Source organism: Scyliorhinus canicula, chromosome 1 (assembly GCF_902713615.1).
Source record: "Scyliorhinus canicula chromosome 1, sScyCan1.1, whole genome shotgun sequence".
Classification (NCBI taxonomy): domain Eukaryota; kingdom Metazoa; phylum Chordata; class Chondrichthyes; order Carcharhiniformes; family Scyliorhinidae; genus Scyliorhinus; species Scyliorhinus canicula.
Window position 1 is genome coordinate 175,653,463 of NC_052146.1, and position 18,944 is coordinate 175,672,406.

The 18,944-nt window shown below is 49.8% G+C and overlaps 1 protein-coding gene across 4 annotated transcripts in view; it reads right to left on the bottom strand.

Moving 5' to 3' along the window:
* Nucleotides 1-18,944, bottom strand: part of LOC119969490 (protein unc-93 homolog A-like) — a 150,972-nt gene that overhangs the window by 65,494 nt on the left and 66,534 nt on the right. For 2 of the 4 annotated variants that reach the window (XM_038803182.1, XM_038803176.1), the window contains exons 2-3: nt 13,973-14,154; nt 3,411-3,640 (exon numbers count right to left, since the gene is read on the bottom strand). In XM_038803182.1, the coding sequence (XP_038659110.1) occupies nt 3,411-3,640; nt 13,973-14,154 (412 nt within the window). The remainder of the gene's footprint in view (nt 1-3,410; nt 3,641-13,972; nt 14,155-18,944) is intronic. The other 2 variants (XM_038803189.1, XM_038803199.1) reach the window with 2 other exon arrangements.

The window sequence follows — 18,944 nt, forward strand, 5'->3', positions numbered from 1 at the left end:
TGAGGCTACTGTCCTAAGTACACCCTGCTCTAATAAGCTCTCTATAACCTTTCCAATTTCTCCCTCTGCTTCTAGGGGAAATCGGTACTGTCTCTGTGGTCTCGGGTCAGGTCCAGTAACTTGAACTTGTCCAGTCATTCTGCCGCAGTCGTGCCGGTGACTGGCAAATGCTGTCCTGTGTCTGTTCAAAACTGCCCTAACCTGTTTGTCCGTGCTAAGCGTGGTCGGGTCAAAACAATAGTCGCCTACTGCGCTAATCCTGTTTGCATACTCTTTAACCTTGCCTTGGACGGATTGTTCCCAAGCGCGGGACAATCTTTTCAATACCCATTTTTCATTATGGGCCTCTTCTGAGGGGTCATAACTGCTGCAGACATTCTGTCCTGCATCTGTGGCGTGGGAGATGATTGTGCGGGTCCATTTAACCATATTATCGCGGGTTAAATGAGCGCGGTCTAAATCGCCAAAAACGGCAGTGAAATTAATCCACAGCCTTCCTGCGAATGCTGTGGGATGCTCTGTCCTCTTCTGCCTACACTTATTTAGGCCTTCGACTGGGTCTCCTCTGTTGTACCCTATCGCGTCTAAAATAGCTGTATGCATCTCCTCTAGTGTGCCTCCTCCAACATTCTGTGGGTCGGGGAGGGCTGCTACAACTGATGAGTCTAAACTCAACACTGTGAGCTTCACTTGCTCTCGCTCATCCAGGCCGTACATGGTTGCCTGTTGTTTAACTCTTGCGAAAAATTGGTGGGAGTCTGCAATGGGGAGGAACGGGGTGATTTTCTTACACGCGTCCCTTAGTTGTGTTACGGTTAAGGGGGTGGTGTAGGTGACCTCGGGTGCGCCTTCTGTGGTTGCCTTTCTTTGGGTGGTGACTGGGTTCATTGGTGCGGGTACTATCTGATCTGTGGGGGGTTGGGGCGTTTTCCTTTTCTGTTGCGCTGCTGGCGCACATGTTCCCTGAACATAGCGCTGCGCGGTTTCGCTTAATACCTGCCAATCTGGGGCATTTTCCTCATCTAACTGGGTTCCAAATGTCTCTTGGAACCTATTCTGCACAGAAAGCAGAGATTGCAGCTGCGCAATCTGCTTTCTACATTTCGCATGATCCACTGTGCTTTGCCTTTGCTCAGTGGTGGCAGCATGGAGTGCTCTTAAAGCTGCCTTTAGGTCAGAGCATTGCCTTTGCAGTGCCTCTACCTGCTTTTCTGAATCTTCTCTTATCAGAACTGCGCGTTGCAGATTCTGATAGGCTTCCTCATACTGGGCTTGGGAACTGCTCAGATGGGCTAGACAAGACTGATGTGTCCTCTTGGCATCATCCACCTCTCTCTCCGTCTCTGCCAGTCATTGCCTTAAACTTAGATTCTCCTTTTCGATGTCCCTGACATCCACTTTGCTCATTCTATTCCTCTCTTCTAATTCTTTGCGGAGCGTCCGAACGACCTCCTCTGTGCCTCGCAATTGTGCCAAGCAGGACACAATTGCCATCGGCTTGCGTGCTTTTCCTAAATTCTTTTTATGAATTTGAGATAGGTTCTCCCACCAAATATGTCCTATGCTCCCGGGACCTGTCTCCTCATTCACACAAAACTCACTCCAAAGGGGCCATCCTTTCCCTTTGAGGTACTTCCTGAGTTCCAGCTCCCATACAGGACACTGGCCTACTCTGCTGCTGTTGGTCGCTGCGACCATGAACTGCTCTGGGTTCATGAGGTGTTCCATTGCCTGCATGGCCATTTCCTCTTTCTTTATGCTCTCTTTAATTTGGAACGAGGGATAATAAGGCAATGCTTATAAATACGGGTACGGCTTTCGCTATGTTCCGATTATAAAACTCCCGACAGTTTGTTGCAACAAAAATCTCTCGGTTTAACCTTACAACCCTGTTAGTTATGCATGCAAAAACACACTTACGAATTATGACTATTGATTTGAACTCCTTGAACACTTGTGGTTTTTCCTTTTCCCAATTGGATTTCTGATTCAAATTTCAGGGTTCTCTCGGAGTGGGGGGGCCACTTCTAATCGAGTCCCGGCTAGGCGTCGCCACTAAATATTGCTCGTTCTGGGTGTGTGTGCTTAACACTCAATTTGGCTCTGTTTCGTTACTTAGCTCTGGAGTCGCCTGGTATCGTTAAGATACCGCCACCAAGTTTCAAGGTCAAGTTCAAAGCAATAAAACCATACACCAATTAGTAAGTTCAAACAACTGAGTTTATTATAATACAATTATAATACTACTCATGCACACGCTAAGAGGATTAAACTATTCCTACCACTAAATAAACCAATACTTATCTCAAAGGGAACTGCCGGATCAGGGGACAAGGCCTCTTGCTCTGCTCTGGCCCGCAGACTTCACGTTGGTACGGGTTAAAAAGGGGTCAGGAGTGTCTGTCTCTGGTAGCGATCGTTGTGAGACTTACTTGCTGGCGGCTGCTGTCCCAAACCTCTCCTCTCTCTCGTTCAAGGTCTTCTTTGGCAAAAGCTGGTCGAGGGGCTGGTCCAGAGAGGAGGGCTGGTCAAGAAGAACAAACTAAGTGTGGGACCTGTCTTTTATAGGTCCCACGGCTTTGCACTCTTTTGGGCAGACGCTTTTCCTGCTGGGAATCGATTGGGTCTCTTCCCAACCGATATGTTTGAATCCCCCCAATACTGAGGCTGTTCCTTGGCTACTGGGCGGGCCTTCAGGTGCTTTGTTTTCGAACCCCGCTGGTGCCGGGGTGTCTGGTTTCCCATACACTGCTGCAATCACTTCCCCATTTGTGTCCATTGTCCCTGGGATTGTACCATTACTATGTTAACTTAGGGGCCTCACGGTAGCATGGTGGTTAGCATCAATGCTTCACAGCTCCAGGGTCCCAGGTTCGATTCCCGGCTGGGTCACTGTACTGTGTGGAGTCTGCACGTCCTCCCCGTGTGTGCGTGGGTTTCCTCCGGGTGCTCCGGTTTCCTCCCACAGTCCAAAGATGTGCGGGTTAGGTGGATTGGCCATGCTAAATTGCCCGTAGTGTAAGGTTAATGGGGGGATTGTTGGGTTACGGGTATACAGGTTACGTGGGTTTAAGTAGGGTGATCATTGCTCGGCACAACATCGAGGGCCGAAGGGCCTGTTCTGTGCTGTACTGTTCTAAATTCTAAATCCCAGAGATTGCCTCATTAGTATGCGGAATGTTCATTTCGGTGCTGTCTGCTCTCTCAGCAGACAGAATACACAGTGGCTTGGTGCAGCCTGCTTGTGCTGTAAACATTGTCCATTTTAACCTGCAAGCTTTGCGTTCCTCCATTTTGTATTTAGGGAATGGCCAACTTCGGTGGCTACAAGGTGGTATCCTGTTTGTTTTAATAGGGAATAGAAATTTAGTATATATTCTAGTACTTCCAAACCGATTATGTTTTCTTACCTTTTCCGGAAGTATATTGAAATATTAATGATGACAGTAGATTCCCCCAAACAGCAGATGACTGGAATATAAGGAAGAAAATACCAAAGTAGTGGTTTACTATATTTTCTCCAATCTTATTGTGTTTTTTTGCATATCGATAACCACAAATGGTAAGATAGGTGCATTTAGCAGACCAAAGCGGAGCTCCTCCTGTTCCAAGGATTATTGCAGTGGGAATAAGCGTGTACCTGTAAAAAAATAATATTTTCATTTGAAATATATTCACCTTTTATGTCTTAAAAAAATATATATTTGTTTCTTTTAAAATTTAGAGTACCCAATTCCCTTTTTGCAATTAAGGGGCAATTTATCATGGCCAATTGACCTACCCTGCACATTTCTTTGGATTGTGGGGGTGAGACCCACACAGACATGGAGAGAATGTGCGTGGAACATGAACAGTGACCCGAGGTCGGGATTGATCTCGGGTCCTCGTGCCGTGAGATAGCAGTGCTAACCACTGCGCCGCCATGCTGCCCATTAAGATTCATTTATATGAGTCATATAATCTTCATAAATCACACCAAGGATTGATTAATTAATATTATACTCTATGTAAATCTGGTTTTGCAGAACCTATTTGGCTGGACGACTATATTCTGTGTTTACATGCAATAGTAACTTGTATTATGGGCCAGGGTTTAGAAAACTCCAAAGTATATCATGGAGATCACCTGACCTACAACTGTTTATAGATTTTGGTTATGAGGAGCGCAATGGTCTACCTTTCAGGTGTTATTAAGCAGAGGCCTAAAGCACATTTAATCAAAACAAAGTTTATTCTACGAATTCAGTTAACATTTTTATAAACACACACAGTGAGCATTTGTATCAACTACAAACATAACTACCCCCACACAGCTACAGCACTCTATATAATAATCCTTAATATCTTCCCTTAACTGATTCAAACAAGTAACAACATCCATAAACCAGAAAACCCTTTTACTAAACCAGTAGGATTGAATCCCTTCCAGAAAACAGTTATCACTTTTAAGTTATCAAGTGATCTGGAGACACCTTTTAACATGCAGAGAGAGAGAGAGAAGACACAAGACTTCTCTGTGTCTTCCAAAATGTGTGAATGAAAGTAAACCTCAGAGCCACAGCCAGCTCCAGTTCAGAAACGAAACTAAAAACCCAGCGCCACAGCCTAGCTCCACCCACATAATGACATCCCTGAAGCCATTTGATAATACAAAACATTTCTTTACCTGTCACGTTTGGTATTTTACAAGGCGAGAACATTGCAATAAATTATGGGCGTGATTTAACGGCTTGTGACGCCCGACGTGCTGTCGTAAGAGGCTGTGCCTTGTGAGATTCCCGACGCTCGAGGCATTTTGCCAGATTCAACTGAACTTCACAAGATGTCAAGATCTGGATGTCTCCCGCGCTGTGTGAGACCCACCTCACCCTTTTTAAAATGAGGCATTAGGCTCATTTAAATACGCTTACACCGGATTCTCCCAGCACCTGGGAACTAACGGTAGCCTTAGTGAGACCTCACCAGGGCACCGTTTAGTACTGGCTTCCACAAACATGGACCAGACGTAATCGCACTTGGGGGGAGGGGTCTCCCAGGCCATAAGAGACCTCCGGGTGCTCGGGAACAGAGCAGGCTGGCAACCTGGCAAGGTTGCTGAAAGGTGCCCCGATCTGCAAAGAGCCTTTCCAGCTAGCCAACAGGAAATGGATCTAAGTCCGGCCTTAGCGGAGAGAAACTCCCTAAGGTCAAAAAAACAGCAAAAGTGCCATTGAATTGCTGGTTGTTTCTCGGCGCTGCAGCCACCGAAAAATACCTTGCTAACTTTTCCCGATACCGGACATAGATTTTTTCCAGCTAAATTGCACCCTGCATCTATTTAATGGCGCTAATCATTAGACCATAAGACATAAGTGCAGAATTAGGCCACTCGGCCCATCGAGTCTGCTCTGCAATTCATTCATGGCTGATATTTTCTCATCCCCATTTTCCTGTCTTCTCCTCATGACAATGTAGACATGCATAGCATTTCCAACCAACCTTTGTTAGTGTTGGCAATATTTAAATTATTTCCTAAAATTGTAACCTTTTTTAATATCATAGTTTCACTATTATTTGAACCTTTGATGTGTCAAGGTCAGGTAATTTATCTTTCTTATTCTGTTATTGAGATTCGGAATCGGAGTTCAGCAGGACCTTGCCTGACATTTCAGCTACCTCGATGTCTGAAACCGGCTTCTCCATGGTAGCTATGGCTGAGGCCACAGGCAGCAGCTGGGGCAGAGGTATTAACTCAAGCTCGGGGCAGTTTTGGTCTGAAACCTCCAGAATCGGATCTGGTGTTTCAGGGATGCACCCACAGAGGTGATCCACATTCTGATTCAATTTGCCCCCCCTCCACCCGTGCCCTCGCTCAATAAGAGACTGGTTCTGTCTAGGCTAACACGACGCCTGGATCCATGTAGCGCATTCCCAAGTTGTGGATGTACGCTGGATCTCCTACAGGGAAGGTGGGCAAAGACGTACACTGGCATGCGTCAGCCTCAGGTCTATCCTGGCGCTGGCAGGTTTTCCCATTTTCCCAGCAATGTCCGGGAGAACCGAACTCAAAAGTTGACCGCCATCAGTAACTCGACCGGAGGGGCTCCTGTCGTGGCGTACGGTGTGGTCCGGTAGCAAAAAGGAATCATGCCAACCGAGTCTCCCAGGACCCAAAGACTGCTTTCTCATTCTGTTTTTGAACATCTGGACTGCACGCAATGCTAACCCATTCGGGCACCGGGTGGTTTGGAGCAGTATGTACATGTCGTATGCCGTTTGCGGTCATGAACGTCCGCACTCATGGACGCTGTACCATGTCCGAGACCAGCACTTCTGGTATCCTGTGCGTGCTGAAAGATAGCCACAGCCTGTCGATTGTGACTCAAGATGTCGTGCTTTGCATTTCATGGACCTCTATCCACTTTGAGTGGGCATCTATGACGATGAGGAACATTGCCCCCTGGAATGGTCCCTCAAAATCTATGTGGAGGCTGGGCCAAGGATGGCCTGGGCATTCCCATGGGTGGAGCAGTGCCGCCGGCAGCAGGTTCTGGTGCTCTTGACACTGAGTACAATGCTGTGCCACCTTCTCTATAGCAACGTCAATGCCTGGCCACCATACGTAGCAGTGAGCCAGTATCTTCATCTTTGACACCCCGGGTGTCTATTGTGGAGGTCCTGCAGGAGTGGTGCATTCCCTTGCTCAGGAACCCACCATGCGTATTCCCCACGTGATAACACCGTCCTCGATGCTTAACTCGGGTATCTTGTTAGTGTACGCCTTCATGTGCCCCGGCAAAGTGCAGTTTTGGGCCCCTTACTGGATTATATGCCGTACCCGGGACAACTGCACATCCATCTGAGTCCATCCCCGGGTGTAGGAAACCGTGACCAGCAAGGAATCCATAAAATGGAGGGTGGCTATCACTTCGTCGAATGCCACCAGTGCAGGCAGTCTGGTGGAAAGAGAGAGGCGTCTCAACGCATCAGTGTGCGGGATCGCAGATCCAGAGCGATGTTCCAATACATACTCATACTGCTAATAGTAGTGCCCACTGCTGGATCCTGGCAGAGGTGATGGGGAAAATCGCCTGGTGTTGGGGCTTATGATTGGTGTAGATGGTGAAAGGAGGACTGTAGATGCACTGATGGAATTTTTTTACCCCAAACACCCATTGCCAAGCCTTCTCAATTTGTGCATACTTTTTTTCCGCATCCACCAATGTCTGCGATGTGAATTCTATGGAGCGTTCCGACCCGTCATCCATTCTGTGGGTGAGGATGGCCCCGATCCCGTGTGGGATGCGTCACACATCAACAACAGCGGCTTGGTTGGGTCAAAGTGAGCCGATAGACGGGAAGAGAATAGTTGCTTCTTCACCGACACGATAGCTGTCTCCTGGGCTTGGAGCCATTCCCAACGTTGACCTTTATTTAGCAGACAGTGGAGGGGGGCCAAACGGTGATGAGGTTCGGAATAAACTTGCCATAGTAAATTACCAGGCCAAAATATGAGCATAGTTCTGTCGGTCTGATTGGCACTGGGACCTGACGGTTGGCTTGTACTTTTTCCTCCATGGGGTGCAACCTATGGCGATCCACACAATCGCCCAGGTAGGTGATCTTGGGTGCGTTTCCCTGTAGAGGCGGTCCCCCATTTCTTCAAAACGCTGGAGAATCTCAGCCAGGGCTCCCGGTCAGACGATCCAGTGATCAGGACATTGCCAAGGTATGCCGCCACTCTCGGGAGTCTATGCAAGATGTTTTCCATTACCCGCTGGAAGATAGCGCAAGTGAACAAAACCCCAAAAGGAATGTGTCCCTTGCGCATTGGCCCTGGCGCAAATGTTGTGTGGCCTCCTGTGTCTGTCGGGGCCTCATGTCCTGCCATTCTTGCCTTCCTCCTCATCGGACGAAGACTGGCATTCATCCTTATCCTGTAGCATGTCGCCCCTCTGCCTGATGTTGTGGAGGCCACAGCAGGCCGCCATGATGTGACTGTCCCAGCGCCAAACTGGAGGGGCTGTCCAGAACGGTCCAGGCACTTGAACCGCATTTCAGGAGGCCAAAGCACCACTCGATCATGCTGCTGGTCGTGGAATGGACATCATTTTAGCTGGTCTCCGCATCGGCCTGTGGCCTCCGGATTAGCATCATCAGTCACAACCGCAGCGGTTAAACCCTGTCGTCCAGGAGACAACCCTCAGCTGGGGTGTGAAGGTGTTGAGCACACTGCCTGGGTATCTGGCGCAGATGTGCATGATAGTCACACACCAGCAGCACTTTCATCGAGTGGAATCCCGTTCAGTTTGTGTAGAGCGGCCTGTCTTCTGCAGGTGCTCATAGGGCGACATGCATCCCGTCGATCACCCCCTGGACTTGGGGCATCTCGACGATGGTGGCGAACCCCAATGTCCGGGCACCCTGATGGGCTTGGTGCACATTGAAATGGATGTATTGTGCTGACTGGGCATATAGGGCCTCTGGACGGCACGGCTTTGTGAGATCTTGGTCAGATCCCCAGTCAGCACCTGAAAGGAGCCTGTGGCGTAAATGTTCAGGGCGTCCGTCACCTTGACGGCCACCGGGAGTGGGTGTTCTCCCCCATTCTACCGCGGTGCCAGGTCCACCATGATCTGGCAGATATGTCGCACTGTTCCCCTGCTCAGCCGGAGTCATCAACGGCATGCTCGGTCCACCTGGTCCTCGAATGTCAGGGGCTGCCGGTATACACGGGGCCGCATGTGGCGCCTCCTTTGCACCTCCTCCCCCTCCTCAGCCTGTTAGGCACCCGGCTCTCCATCCTGGCCGGCTGCCTCCTGTTCCTCTGGGGTAGGCCCCGCTGCTGCAGCTTCTTCCTCCTTGAGCAGCTCCAGCTCGTTCAGCCGCAGTGCATCCCCAGGAGTGCGCCGAATAGAAGGAAGGCCACCATTGCTGGTTGTATTCCAATATCCATTGTCTGCAGGGGTGAAAGGCCGACATGTTAGCATGGTGCGTACCCACTGCCCAACCAGGTCCAACTGGCTGCATGTTGGCACCGGTTGGCACTGCAGACACTGCTCCAGCATGTTCCCCCTCCCCCATTCTCTCATCCAGGGCCCTGTCGGTGCCCGGCACCTTGGGGGCCTTTGGCTGTGGCGCCCATCCCTGCTGCCAAGTGTACCGTCAGCTGGCGCTGTCAGTGGTACAATCCACAGCCCCCATCCGGCACCCCCCTGAAGGGACTACTATGGGCATTGCCCTTGAGTGGGCCATGTAATGCCCTGTGGCCGGTTGGGAGGGTGGTATTGCGGAGGGCTGGATGCGGTGAGGTCGGGTAGAGGGTGGGGGCAGGGGTACCGAGAGGGGAGTAGAGGGTGGGGGTGGGGGCTGGGGTGTGGGGGGTGATGGCCCCCATATGGCCGTTGTCAATCTGCAGAACCAGGAACCGAGGTGGGTGGTAAGTGGGGTGTGCAGCAAGATGGCTGCCTTGCAGACCGCAGCAATGGCAGTCCGAGCCTGGACACTGCTCCAGTCCTGTGGGGGGTCACTTCGGCTGCATGGCCCATCCCCTCGTCACACCCCCCCATGGCAGGCCCCCCCGGCCAGAGTCCAACCGGGCAGCCCATGGTCAGGCCTCTCCATGTCTTACCTCCTCTTTCTTTCTCATCAGCCACGGTTCCTGTTTCTTGATTTTAAAAGCACAAGTGAACCTCGCCATCGGGAATTCCCCTCAGTTTAGGCGGAGAACCGCAGAGGTCCTAGAGAACACCGGGTCAGGCCCGCTCATGATATGCCAATGCCGTTTACTGTATGTGCGGAGTGGAACGCATTGACGTCGTTGTTGAGGCACCGGAGGGTTGCGAAACTGGCACCCGCCATGGTTTGGGTGTCAGATCCGATTCTTCGCTCAATCGCCAGGAGCGGCGTTTCGTGTAACTCGGCCGCCGGGCCTTGACGCTGGCGTCAAGGCGGTGGGCCGATAATGACGTGGCGGCGGCGCCTAAGTGACATCAGCCGCACATGCGCAGGTTGGCCGGCTCAATCCCGCGCATGCGTGATTGCCGTCTTCCCCTCCGCCGCCCCGCATGACGTGACGGCTTGATCTTGCGGGGCGGCGGAGGGGAAAGAGTGCGTATCTTAGAGACTCCGGGCCGACGATCGGTGGGCACCGTTCGATGGCCAGTCCCCTCCCGAGCATGCCCGTGGTGCTCGATCCCCTCTCCGCCCCCCACAGGCTCCACACTTAACCTGTCGTGCGCTGTTCATGCTGGCAGCGACCAGGTGTGGTTGCCGCTGGCGTGAACCCGTTGGTGTCGTCAGGCCGCTCGGCCCATTCGGGCCGGAGAATCGCCGGTCACCAGGAAAAACGGTGAGCGGCGATTCTCCGAGCGGGGGTGGGTGAATCGCGGGGGGTGCCAGAGCGTCCCTCCCGCGATTCTCCTACCCGAAGTGGGGAGCGGAGAATCGCGCCCCTTATCTTTTACTTTTACTTTACATTTTACATCCTTTTTCTCCCCTCTGCGTTTGTCTGTCTTGTGTGTAGAGGGTGAGATGAAAGTTGGGGGGGTAGGATAATATTTAACCAGTTGTATTTGCTGCATATTTAATTATAGTTATTGTTAGTAATTAACTTAATTGTGCTTAAATTTACAAACTCGGTGACTGTAGTTATTCGGCAGCTAAGGGCCAAAGACTTTGGTGGATTTTCCAAGGAATATTTATTCATTTCAATTGTGTTGCGACTCCGGGTAAAGTGGGGCTGGAAGTGACCACGCACGAGCCCAGGGGACTGTAACAGTACTGACAAATACCTCCAGATTTAGCCAGACACCTGAAGTGCATCTTCAACATGTCAATGACTCCATCACACTTCTGGCAATCTCATGGCATTCACTGTATCCCTCTTGTACCTCATTCCTCAAGTTTCTGAGCGGTGTCATCAGCCAGTTCCAAAAGAGAAGAGTGAAAGTCAACATGACTCCCTTACAGGCTGGAATAGGAGAAATTATAATGCAGAATAAGGGAATAGAAGAGGCATGTTGCATGGTATTTTGTGTCTGTCTTTGCAATAAATAAAAACACCAACCTCCCCAGAAATAATGGGAAACCAAGTAATCAATATTTGCAAAGAAAACATTCCGGAGAATTAATGGGACTGAAACAGACAAATCCTCTGCACCCAATAGCCTCCTTCCTAGAGACCCTGGTTGGGATTCTCCGATCTGCGACACCAAAATCGCATTCGCTGATCGGCTGGAGAATCCCTGTTTACGCCGGAACCGGGGCGAAGCCATTTTTGAAATGCTCTGCCCCCCCTCAAAAATGGCATACGTATGGACGGCCTCAGGACGTCACCTGATGTCCTTCCCTGATGGACTGAGTCCCCGACGGCATGGGACACGTGTGCTCACACCGTCTGGAAACCTCGCGTTACGACTGTGGACTGAGTCCAACACCGTCACACTCGGGGGAGGGGGGTGAGTCGTTCCGCTGGCAGGGGGACCTTCGCAGGGGGCTGGTGGGGGGTGGTCTGGGGGCTGCCAGCAGGGGGACCTTCGCAGGGGGCTGGTGGGGGGGGCGGTTTGGGGGCTGCCAGCAGGGGGACCTTCGCAGGGGGCTGGTGGGGGGGTGGTCTGGGGGCTGGTGGGGGGTGGTCTGGGGGCTGCCAGCAGGGGGACCTTCGCAGGGGGCTGGTGGGGGGTGGTCTGGGGGCTGCCAGCAGGGGGCTGGTGGGGGGTGGTCTGGGGGCTGCCAGCAGGGGGACCTTCGCAGGGGGCTGGTGGGGGGGGTGGTTTGGGGGCTGCCAGCAGGGGGACCTTCGCAGGGGGCTGGTGGGGGGTGGTCTGGGGGCTGGTGGGGGGTGGTCTGGGGGCTGCCAGCAGGGGGACCTTCGCAGGGGGCTGGTGGGGGGTGGTCTGGGGGCTGCCAGCAGGGGGCTGGTGGGGGGTGGTCTGGGGGCTGCCAGTCTGGTCACAGGGGGGCCAGACCGGGTCTGTGTGTGGCCAGCACCATGTTGCACGGCGCGGCCGCTGCAGGCTGCCACCGTGCGCATGCGCGGCCACAACCCCGCCATTCTGCAGCCGTATCCACAGGTAAAGCCGGGGGCTTTACGCTGCGCGGCTGCTAGCCCTCACCGGGCGGAGGATTGGTGCGGGGGTGGCGCCGACTCTCTGGTTGTCAGACCAGACGGATCCTGCAAACATAGCCGGAGAATCCAGCCCCTTTCCTCAAAGAGACGGCTGCCGACAACTGAGTAGACTGGATGTGATCTTCCAGAATTCTGTCGATTCTGGAATAGTCCCAGTTCATTGGAAGGTACCAAATGTAACACCACAATTCAAGAAAGGTGAGAGTGAGAACTACAGCTCAGTTCACGTCACATCAGTCATTAGTAAAATGGTGGAAATATATTAAGAAAGTGGTAACAGGGCATGTAGAAAATCATTCTATGATTGGGTAGAATCAGCATGGTTCTCTGAAAGGAACATTGTGGTTTTGCAAATCTTTTGAGGATGCAATTAGCAGGATAGATAAGGGGAACCAGCGGATGTAACTGTATTTGCATTTGCAGAAAACATTAGATAAGCTGCCAATGAAAGTTGATTCCACATGATAAGGTTTATGAGGTTGGGGGTGATATGGCATTTCTGACGGCTGCAAATTACTGCTAAAACCTGACATGTTATACTGACCCTCGTGAGATACTAGTGTTCTGACATGTCACGGAAATGTATGCTCTGGCTTGGATTTTCCAACTCCCCCTCCAATGGCAGGTTTTGCCATGGCAGATGCGGCGATACATTGACTGCCGACGGGATCTTCTGGCCTCACCAAAGACTACGACTTTTGCGTGGCTCCACTGCCAGGGAACCCGCCACGAGCGTTCAATTTTGGTAAAATCAAAAGATCCTGTCAATGGGAGGGCCTGGAAGATCCTGCCCTCTGTAATCCTGTCTGTCAAGTATATCCTCCTGAGCTGCTGATTGCTGATTCCTTCTCTTCTGGAGCTGCAGGTCTCTGATCTGCAGGTTTTTGCTGTTACAGGTTTGTTGCTCTCAATGCTCTCGTGGTTCGCTTGGTCCTCATCTGAGGACCAACGTAGCACAATGTAAGAGCCACTTGACATGACAGATGAGTTTGCAAGTGCAAACAGATTGTTGAGCCTCCAACATATATATATGACACCATCAAAGTATGGAAAGTAACATCCAGACATCCAGTCAATCATTCCTTTCACACAAGCACGTAAGAAAACAAGTCCAAGTATTCAATTGATATATTTCCCAATGACTTCAGCATCTCAATTGCTACTTTCTATAGAGCTCGACAGTGCTGAAGGGGACCATTTGGCCCATCGAGTCTGCACCGACCCCTCTCAGCCACTTTCCCGCCCTATCCCCGTAACCCAGCACATGTTTGGGAATCGAGGGGAAATTTATCATGGCCAGTCCACCTAACCTGCACATCTTTGGACTGTGGGAGAAAACCAAAGTCCCCGGAGGAAACCCATGCAGACACAGGGAGAATGTGCAAACTCCACCCAGTCACCCAAGGTTGGAATTGAACCCAGGTCCCTGGTGCCGCGAGGCAGCAGTGCTAACCACTATGCCGCCCTTTGTTTTCACTGGCAAGTCCCAGGAAGCCCAGAAAACCCGTGCAGACATAGTTAAACTCTAAATATGGCTGGTCGTCATATTGAAACTGGCAACCTGTCTCTCCTGAGGAAATTGCTTGCAGGCAGCCTAACACACTAAGTTAAATGTGGAATTGAGAGTGTTGGAGCCGGATTCCTGATGCACTTCGTGGGATTTCATCCCCACCTACACCTCAATCCACACACACAACCTTTCCCTTAAAATCCTTCCCCTTCGAGAGTTGAATCCCTTCTTATTGATACAGATGGTGGTATTGATCAAGGGATGCAATGGGCGCACGTGTGCAGTCCATTACTCCTTGAATCTCGGCGATTCCTACTGCTTTGTAAAATTGTATGAAGATTTTATATTATTACCAGCTTGGATAAAAATTGCCAATTGAAAATGAAACGTAGCAACACATGGAGATAACAATGGTCCATTTACAGCCAAGGTACTTTATCATCAGAGGTGGAAGAAACATTGAAGAGAGGATAAGAGCTGCATAGATGACACTTAACGAGGCCAGGCCGAGGCCTTGATCACTGTTCAGGCTGCTCTGCAAAACAGTAACAAAACAAGAGGTGAGATAAATCACATCATGCAGACGTAAGTAACAAAATGCAAATGAAATACACTCAGGCACTACCTAAAGCAAGTAACATCAGATTTGTTTAGTTAATAATTAAAAAAAGAAAGCACAGAACAACAAGAAACTATTCAGGCTGTCGTGTCTGCTTTATCCAGACAACTTGAAACAAATCCACCAAATAAATTATGTTCTATGAAAGGTTAAAGTTGGAGGTTTAATCAGGAAAAGTTGTATGATGTGGCACTCTGAATTAATATATGAGATTCTGCTAGCTGAGGTGTACATTCACAGAAAAGCCTACAAGAGATAATGGGTCGATCAGACAGGCTGGCAGAAGTGCTAACAAAAAGTATGTCAATGTTTTGCTTCCTATTGAGAAGACCACAGCGAGTTATCGAATGTTCAAATAGCAATTATCTGATGTGTGTGGTTAAATGGTGTTGGGTAGCTTTATTTAAAAGAGGAAGCTCTATATTCACAAATTATCCCAAGCAATTTGTTTCAGAATGTACTGCCCATGAGGTTATCTGTGTGATATTTGAAATCACCCTGGGCTTTAAGTATCCTGACAAACGTACAACAGGACCAGATAGAAGCTGAATGCTTTAAATTTTCAACAAAAAAACCGTCTGGGGTATATCGCTGAGTTTGTAAAAAATTAATTTATGGGATGTGGGGGTTGCTGGTTAGGCCAGCATTTATTGCTCATCCCAAGTTGTCCTTCAGAAGGTGGCGGTGAGTTGCCTTCTTGAACCGCTGCAGTCCTTGAGGTGTAGGTACACCCACTGTGCTGTTAGGGAGTCCCAGGATGTTTCCCCAGCGACAGTGAAGGAACAGTGATATATTTCCAAGTCTGGGTGTTGAGTGACTTGGAGGGCACCCTCCAAGTGGTGGGGTTCCCAGGTATCTGCTGCTTTTGTCCTACATGGTAGTGGTGGTGGGTTTGGAAGGTTTCGTCTAAGGAACTTTGGTGAGTTACTGCAGTGCATCATGTAGATGGTACACACGGCTGCCACTGTTCGTCAGTGCTGGAGGGTTTGAATGTTTGTGGAAGGGGGAGCAATCAAGCGGGCTGCTTTGTTCTGAATGGTGACGAGCTTTTTGAGTATTGGAGCTGTACTCATCCAGGCAAGTGGAAATATTCCCTTGCACTCCTGACTTGTGCCTTGTAGATAGTGGACAGGTTTTGGGGGGTCAGAAGGTGAGTCACTCACCTCAGGGTTCCTAGCCTTTGACCTAATCTGGTAGCCACAGTACTTATATGGCTAGTCCAGTACAGTTTCTGATCAATGGCAACTCCCAGGATGTTGAGAACAAAATATGTCTTTGACATTGGGCGGGACTTTCCACTCCCACCCCACAGTGTGTTTCACTGTAGTGGAGGTGGCCTGCCATTGGCCGATAGCAGGATCTTCCGGTTCTGCCACTGGCAATGGGGTTTCCCTCCACTACCAGGGAACCTTGTATTTGTTTACAAACCTATTAGCTACTTATATAATTACAATTTTTTGCACTGGAATAGGTATTGTTCTCTCTCAGTGTCATTGATAGTGGGTGGGAATTCTCCATTGGTGACGCCAAAATCTGGAAACGTGATTGGGCGGAGAATTGATTCCGATGCCAAAAGCTCGGCGGGAGCTGATTTGATGCCAAATCGCAATTGTCGGTCAGTGCAACAGCAGCGTCAATGCAGTCCAGAACGCAGGTACAGTGAACACCCTTTGCATATCATTAGCAGGCCCGACCCGGTAATCTCCGGGGCCTCCATGAATCCCCGCCTCTGAGTTCCCAACTGCGTGGCTCACTTGTGCTTTTAAAAATCGTGAAACTGGCGTCATGGCTGATGAGGGAGAGAGAGGAGGTAGGACACAGAGAGGTGCGTCCCTGGGCTGCTGGTCTGCACATTGGCCGTGCTGGCTGGAGTGGGGGGGGGGGAAACAACCAAGGCTGTTGGAGAGAAGGGAGGGTGACAGTGGTGACGAGTTCAAAAGTCGTCGCGATGACTCCCGCCACGAGACTGGGGTGGTGTTCAGGCATGGACCACCATTGGGCTGGATTCCCCGATGCCGAAATCGCGTTCGGCGACGGGGCAGAGAATCCCCGATTATGGTGAAATTGGGAGCTGCGCCGCTTTCGCCATGCTCCACCCCCTGAAAATCGGCGTACTCGCACGGGCTGAGACCTGCCCCCTGATGCTCTGCCCCTGACCGGCCGAGTTCACGATGACGTGGGATAGTGTGGTCTTACCTGTTGGGAACGCTGCGTGGCGGCTGCGGGCTTAGTCCAGTGCCACCACAGTCGGGGGAGGGCCGATCCGCGGGCAGGGTTGGACATATTCGGGGCTGGGGCACTGTGGTGGGGCGGTCCGGGGCGCGCAAGTCGGCCGAAGGGGGGTAGCATTTTGTGGGCCAGGTCCATAAGCGGCAACCGCCATGCAGCACGGCGCAGCTGCTGTAGGCCACCGGCATGCGCATGCGTGGCCACGGACCTGACAATTATCCAACCGTGTTGGCACCGAAAGCCGGGTGCTCTACGCTGCCTGGCTGCTTGCCCACTCCCCGGAACAGGGAATTGGTGGCTGTTTCACGATGATATTCCTAGAAATCTGGCGCAGCCGGACGGAGAATCCGGCCCTTCGTCTCAGAAATGGAGAATCCAGCCTGGTGTGTTTGAATTCAGTTTTATTAGATTGCAAGTGGTTTAATTATTTTTCTAATGATTTCAAAATAATTTCAATTGGTATTGCATGGCTTCTGAGGACTATATTCGTGCATACTGGAGGAGTGGCTATGAATTATGCACAGGTGCATGGAAGTGGCATTGGTGATCTGAGGAGTCATCAGGGTGGATGGAGATGAGTTTTAGAGGACTGTTAAATGTTAGGAACTGGACTGCTCTGTTGGAGGACTGAACTAGGCCTTTTAACTAGCCTGCCTCCGCACGCACCCTCCTCATTCACTCCATTGCTCCTCACAAAATGCAGGACGAACACCACCACTTTGTTAAAGACAAAAACCCAGGACAGATTCACACATGGGTTGGGTGTGCATTTTGGAAGGCGTAAACAGCTTTTCCCAAGCACACATGAAAATCCAGGCCCAGGTCTGTGACCATGCCCAAGCTCCCATAATGCTTTTGTGCTTCATCCTGTCATGCACATCACCAAAATGATCAGGTAATTGACAAAGAATAGGCAAGTGGAAAGAATACCTTGAACATCCATAAACTGTTCTGAGTGTGGTGAATGAATCAATTCTGGAGAATCTGTCTTGTCTGAAATGGAAGGAGTTGATGCTAGATTTCTACCAGAAGAAGTAAAAGGTGCCTGTTCAATGTCATTGAGTTTTACAGCACAAAAAGAGGCCCTTCGGTCCATCGTGGCTCTGCCGGCCTATCTATTCTAATCCCATTTTCCAGCACTTGGTCCGTAGCCATGTGTGTTATGACATCTAAATGCTCCTTAAATCTTGTGAGAGTTCCCAGGACTTCTGAGGTCAATAACATGGCTGAACAGCTATTGTGAAATAGTGGTGCAAAGGTATTAGATCAAATTTGTGAAGCAAAGCAATTACCTGAAGATTGGCAGAAGGAATACAGACTAGTAAACCAACCAATCTAATTCAGAAACAACAATGGAGTGAATTCATTCAGCCACATAGTCACTGCTCAACTGATGGGACAGGAATTTAGTAATAATGTAGGAACGATCAAAAATCAGACTCTAACTATAACCACCAAGAAATTCTACCGATAAAGAAATGCTGAAATGGACCAATTAAATTGGTCACAACTGCTCACATGGGCAAAAAAAAGGATTGAAACCAGAGGAATATGATTCAAGGTAGTTGGCTAAAAAGTCGAAGATAAGATGATTTTTCAGACAGTGATGTATGTGAATGCACTGTCAAAAAGGATTGTGCATACAGATTCAGGAGTAATTTTCAAAAGGGAATTGTTTACATAATTGAATGGGGGGAAAGTCACAAAACTATGGGCAAAAAGCAATCATTGGAAAGCTTTTACAAAGAGCTGGTAAGGCAGAATAGGCCAAATGGTTTCCTTCTCCGCACTTAGGGCAGGATTCTACGGCCCTTCTTGCCGACTGGTCTTCTAGTCCCACTGAAGGTAACCCCCTGCAGCAGGTTCCCTGGGAACGGTGAGCCATACAAAACATCATAGAGATTGGCAGGACTGGAAGATCCCACCAGAGGACAATGGCGAGCCACCTCCGCTCCCAGAGAATCCCAACAGTAGACTTTATGCTTCTATGAAGGGAAGTATTGCATTCCCTGACTAGACCCTAACAGTGCTTAGGGTACTGGACCGAAACCCCAATACTTTATTTTGTAAGACTGCGCAGAAAGAGTGATTTGCTCCAGCATTTATTGCAGGAAGAAATATGGTTTTGGTATTTTTAAAACAAAGCTTTATTATGAATACAATATTAACCTCTTTAACTTCACAACCAAAAATAATAGTTTACAATAACCCCTTAAACACTACTACATAATTCCCCACTGAATAATAAAAGAAACATACAGCTATCAATCCACCTTAAAATCAGCATGGCACAGAGTACAGAACAGATTTGGCTCCTGTTAGAACCCCTTCAGACTCTGGTTGAATGTCTTCAAAAAGTGGATGATCTGGCATGATTCAGTTTCTTCCTTGTCCTCAGGCAAGACTGCTCTGCTTTACATGCTAATATTCTTTTTATAACTATCCTACTGGGAGAGAATTGTGGATTCAATGTCAGA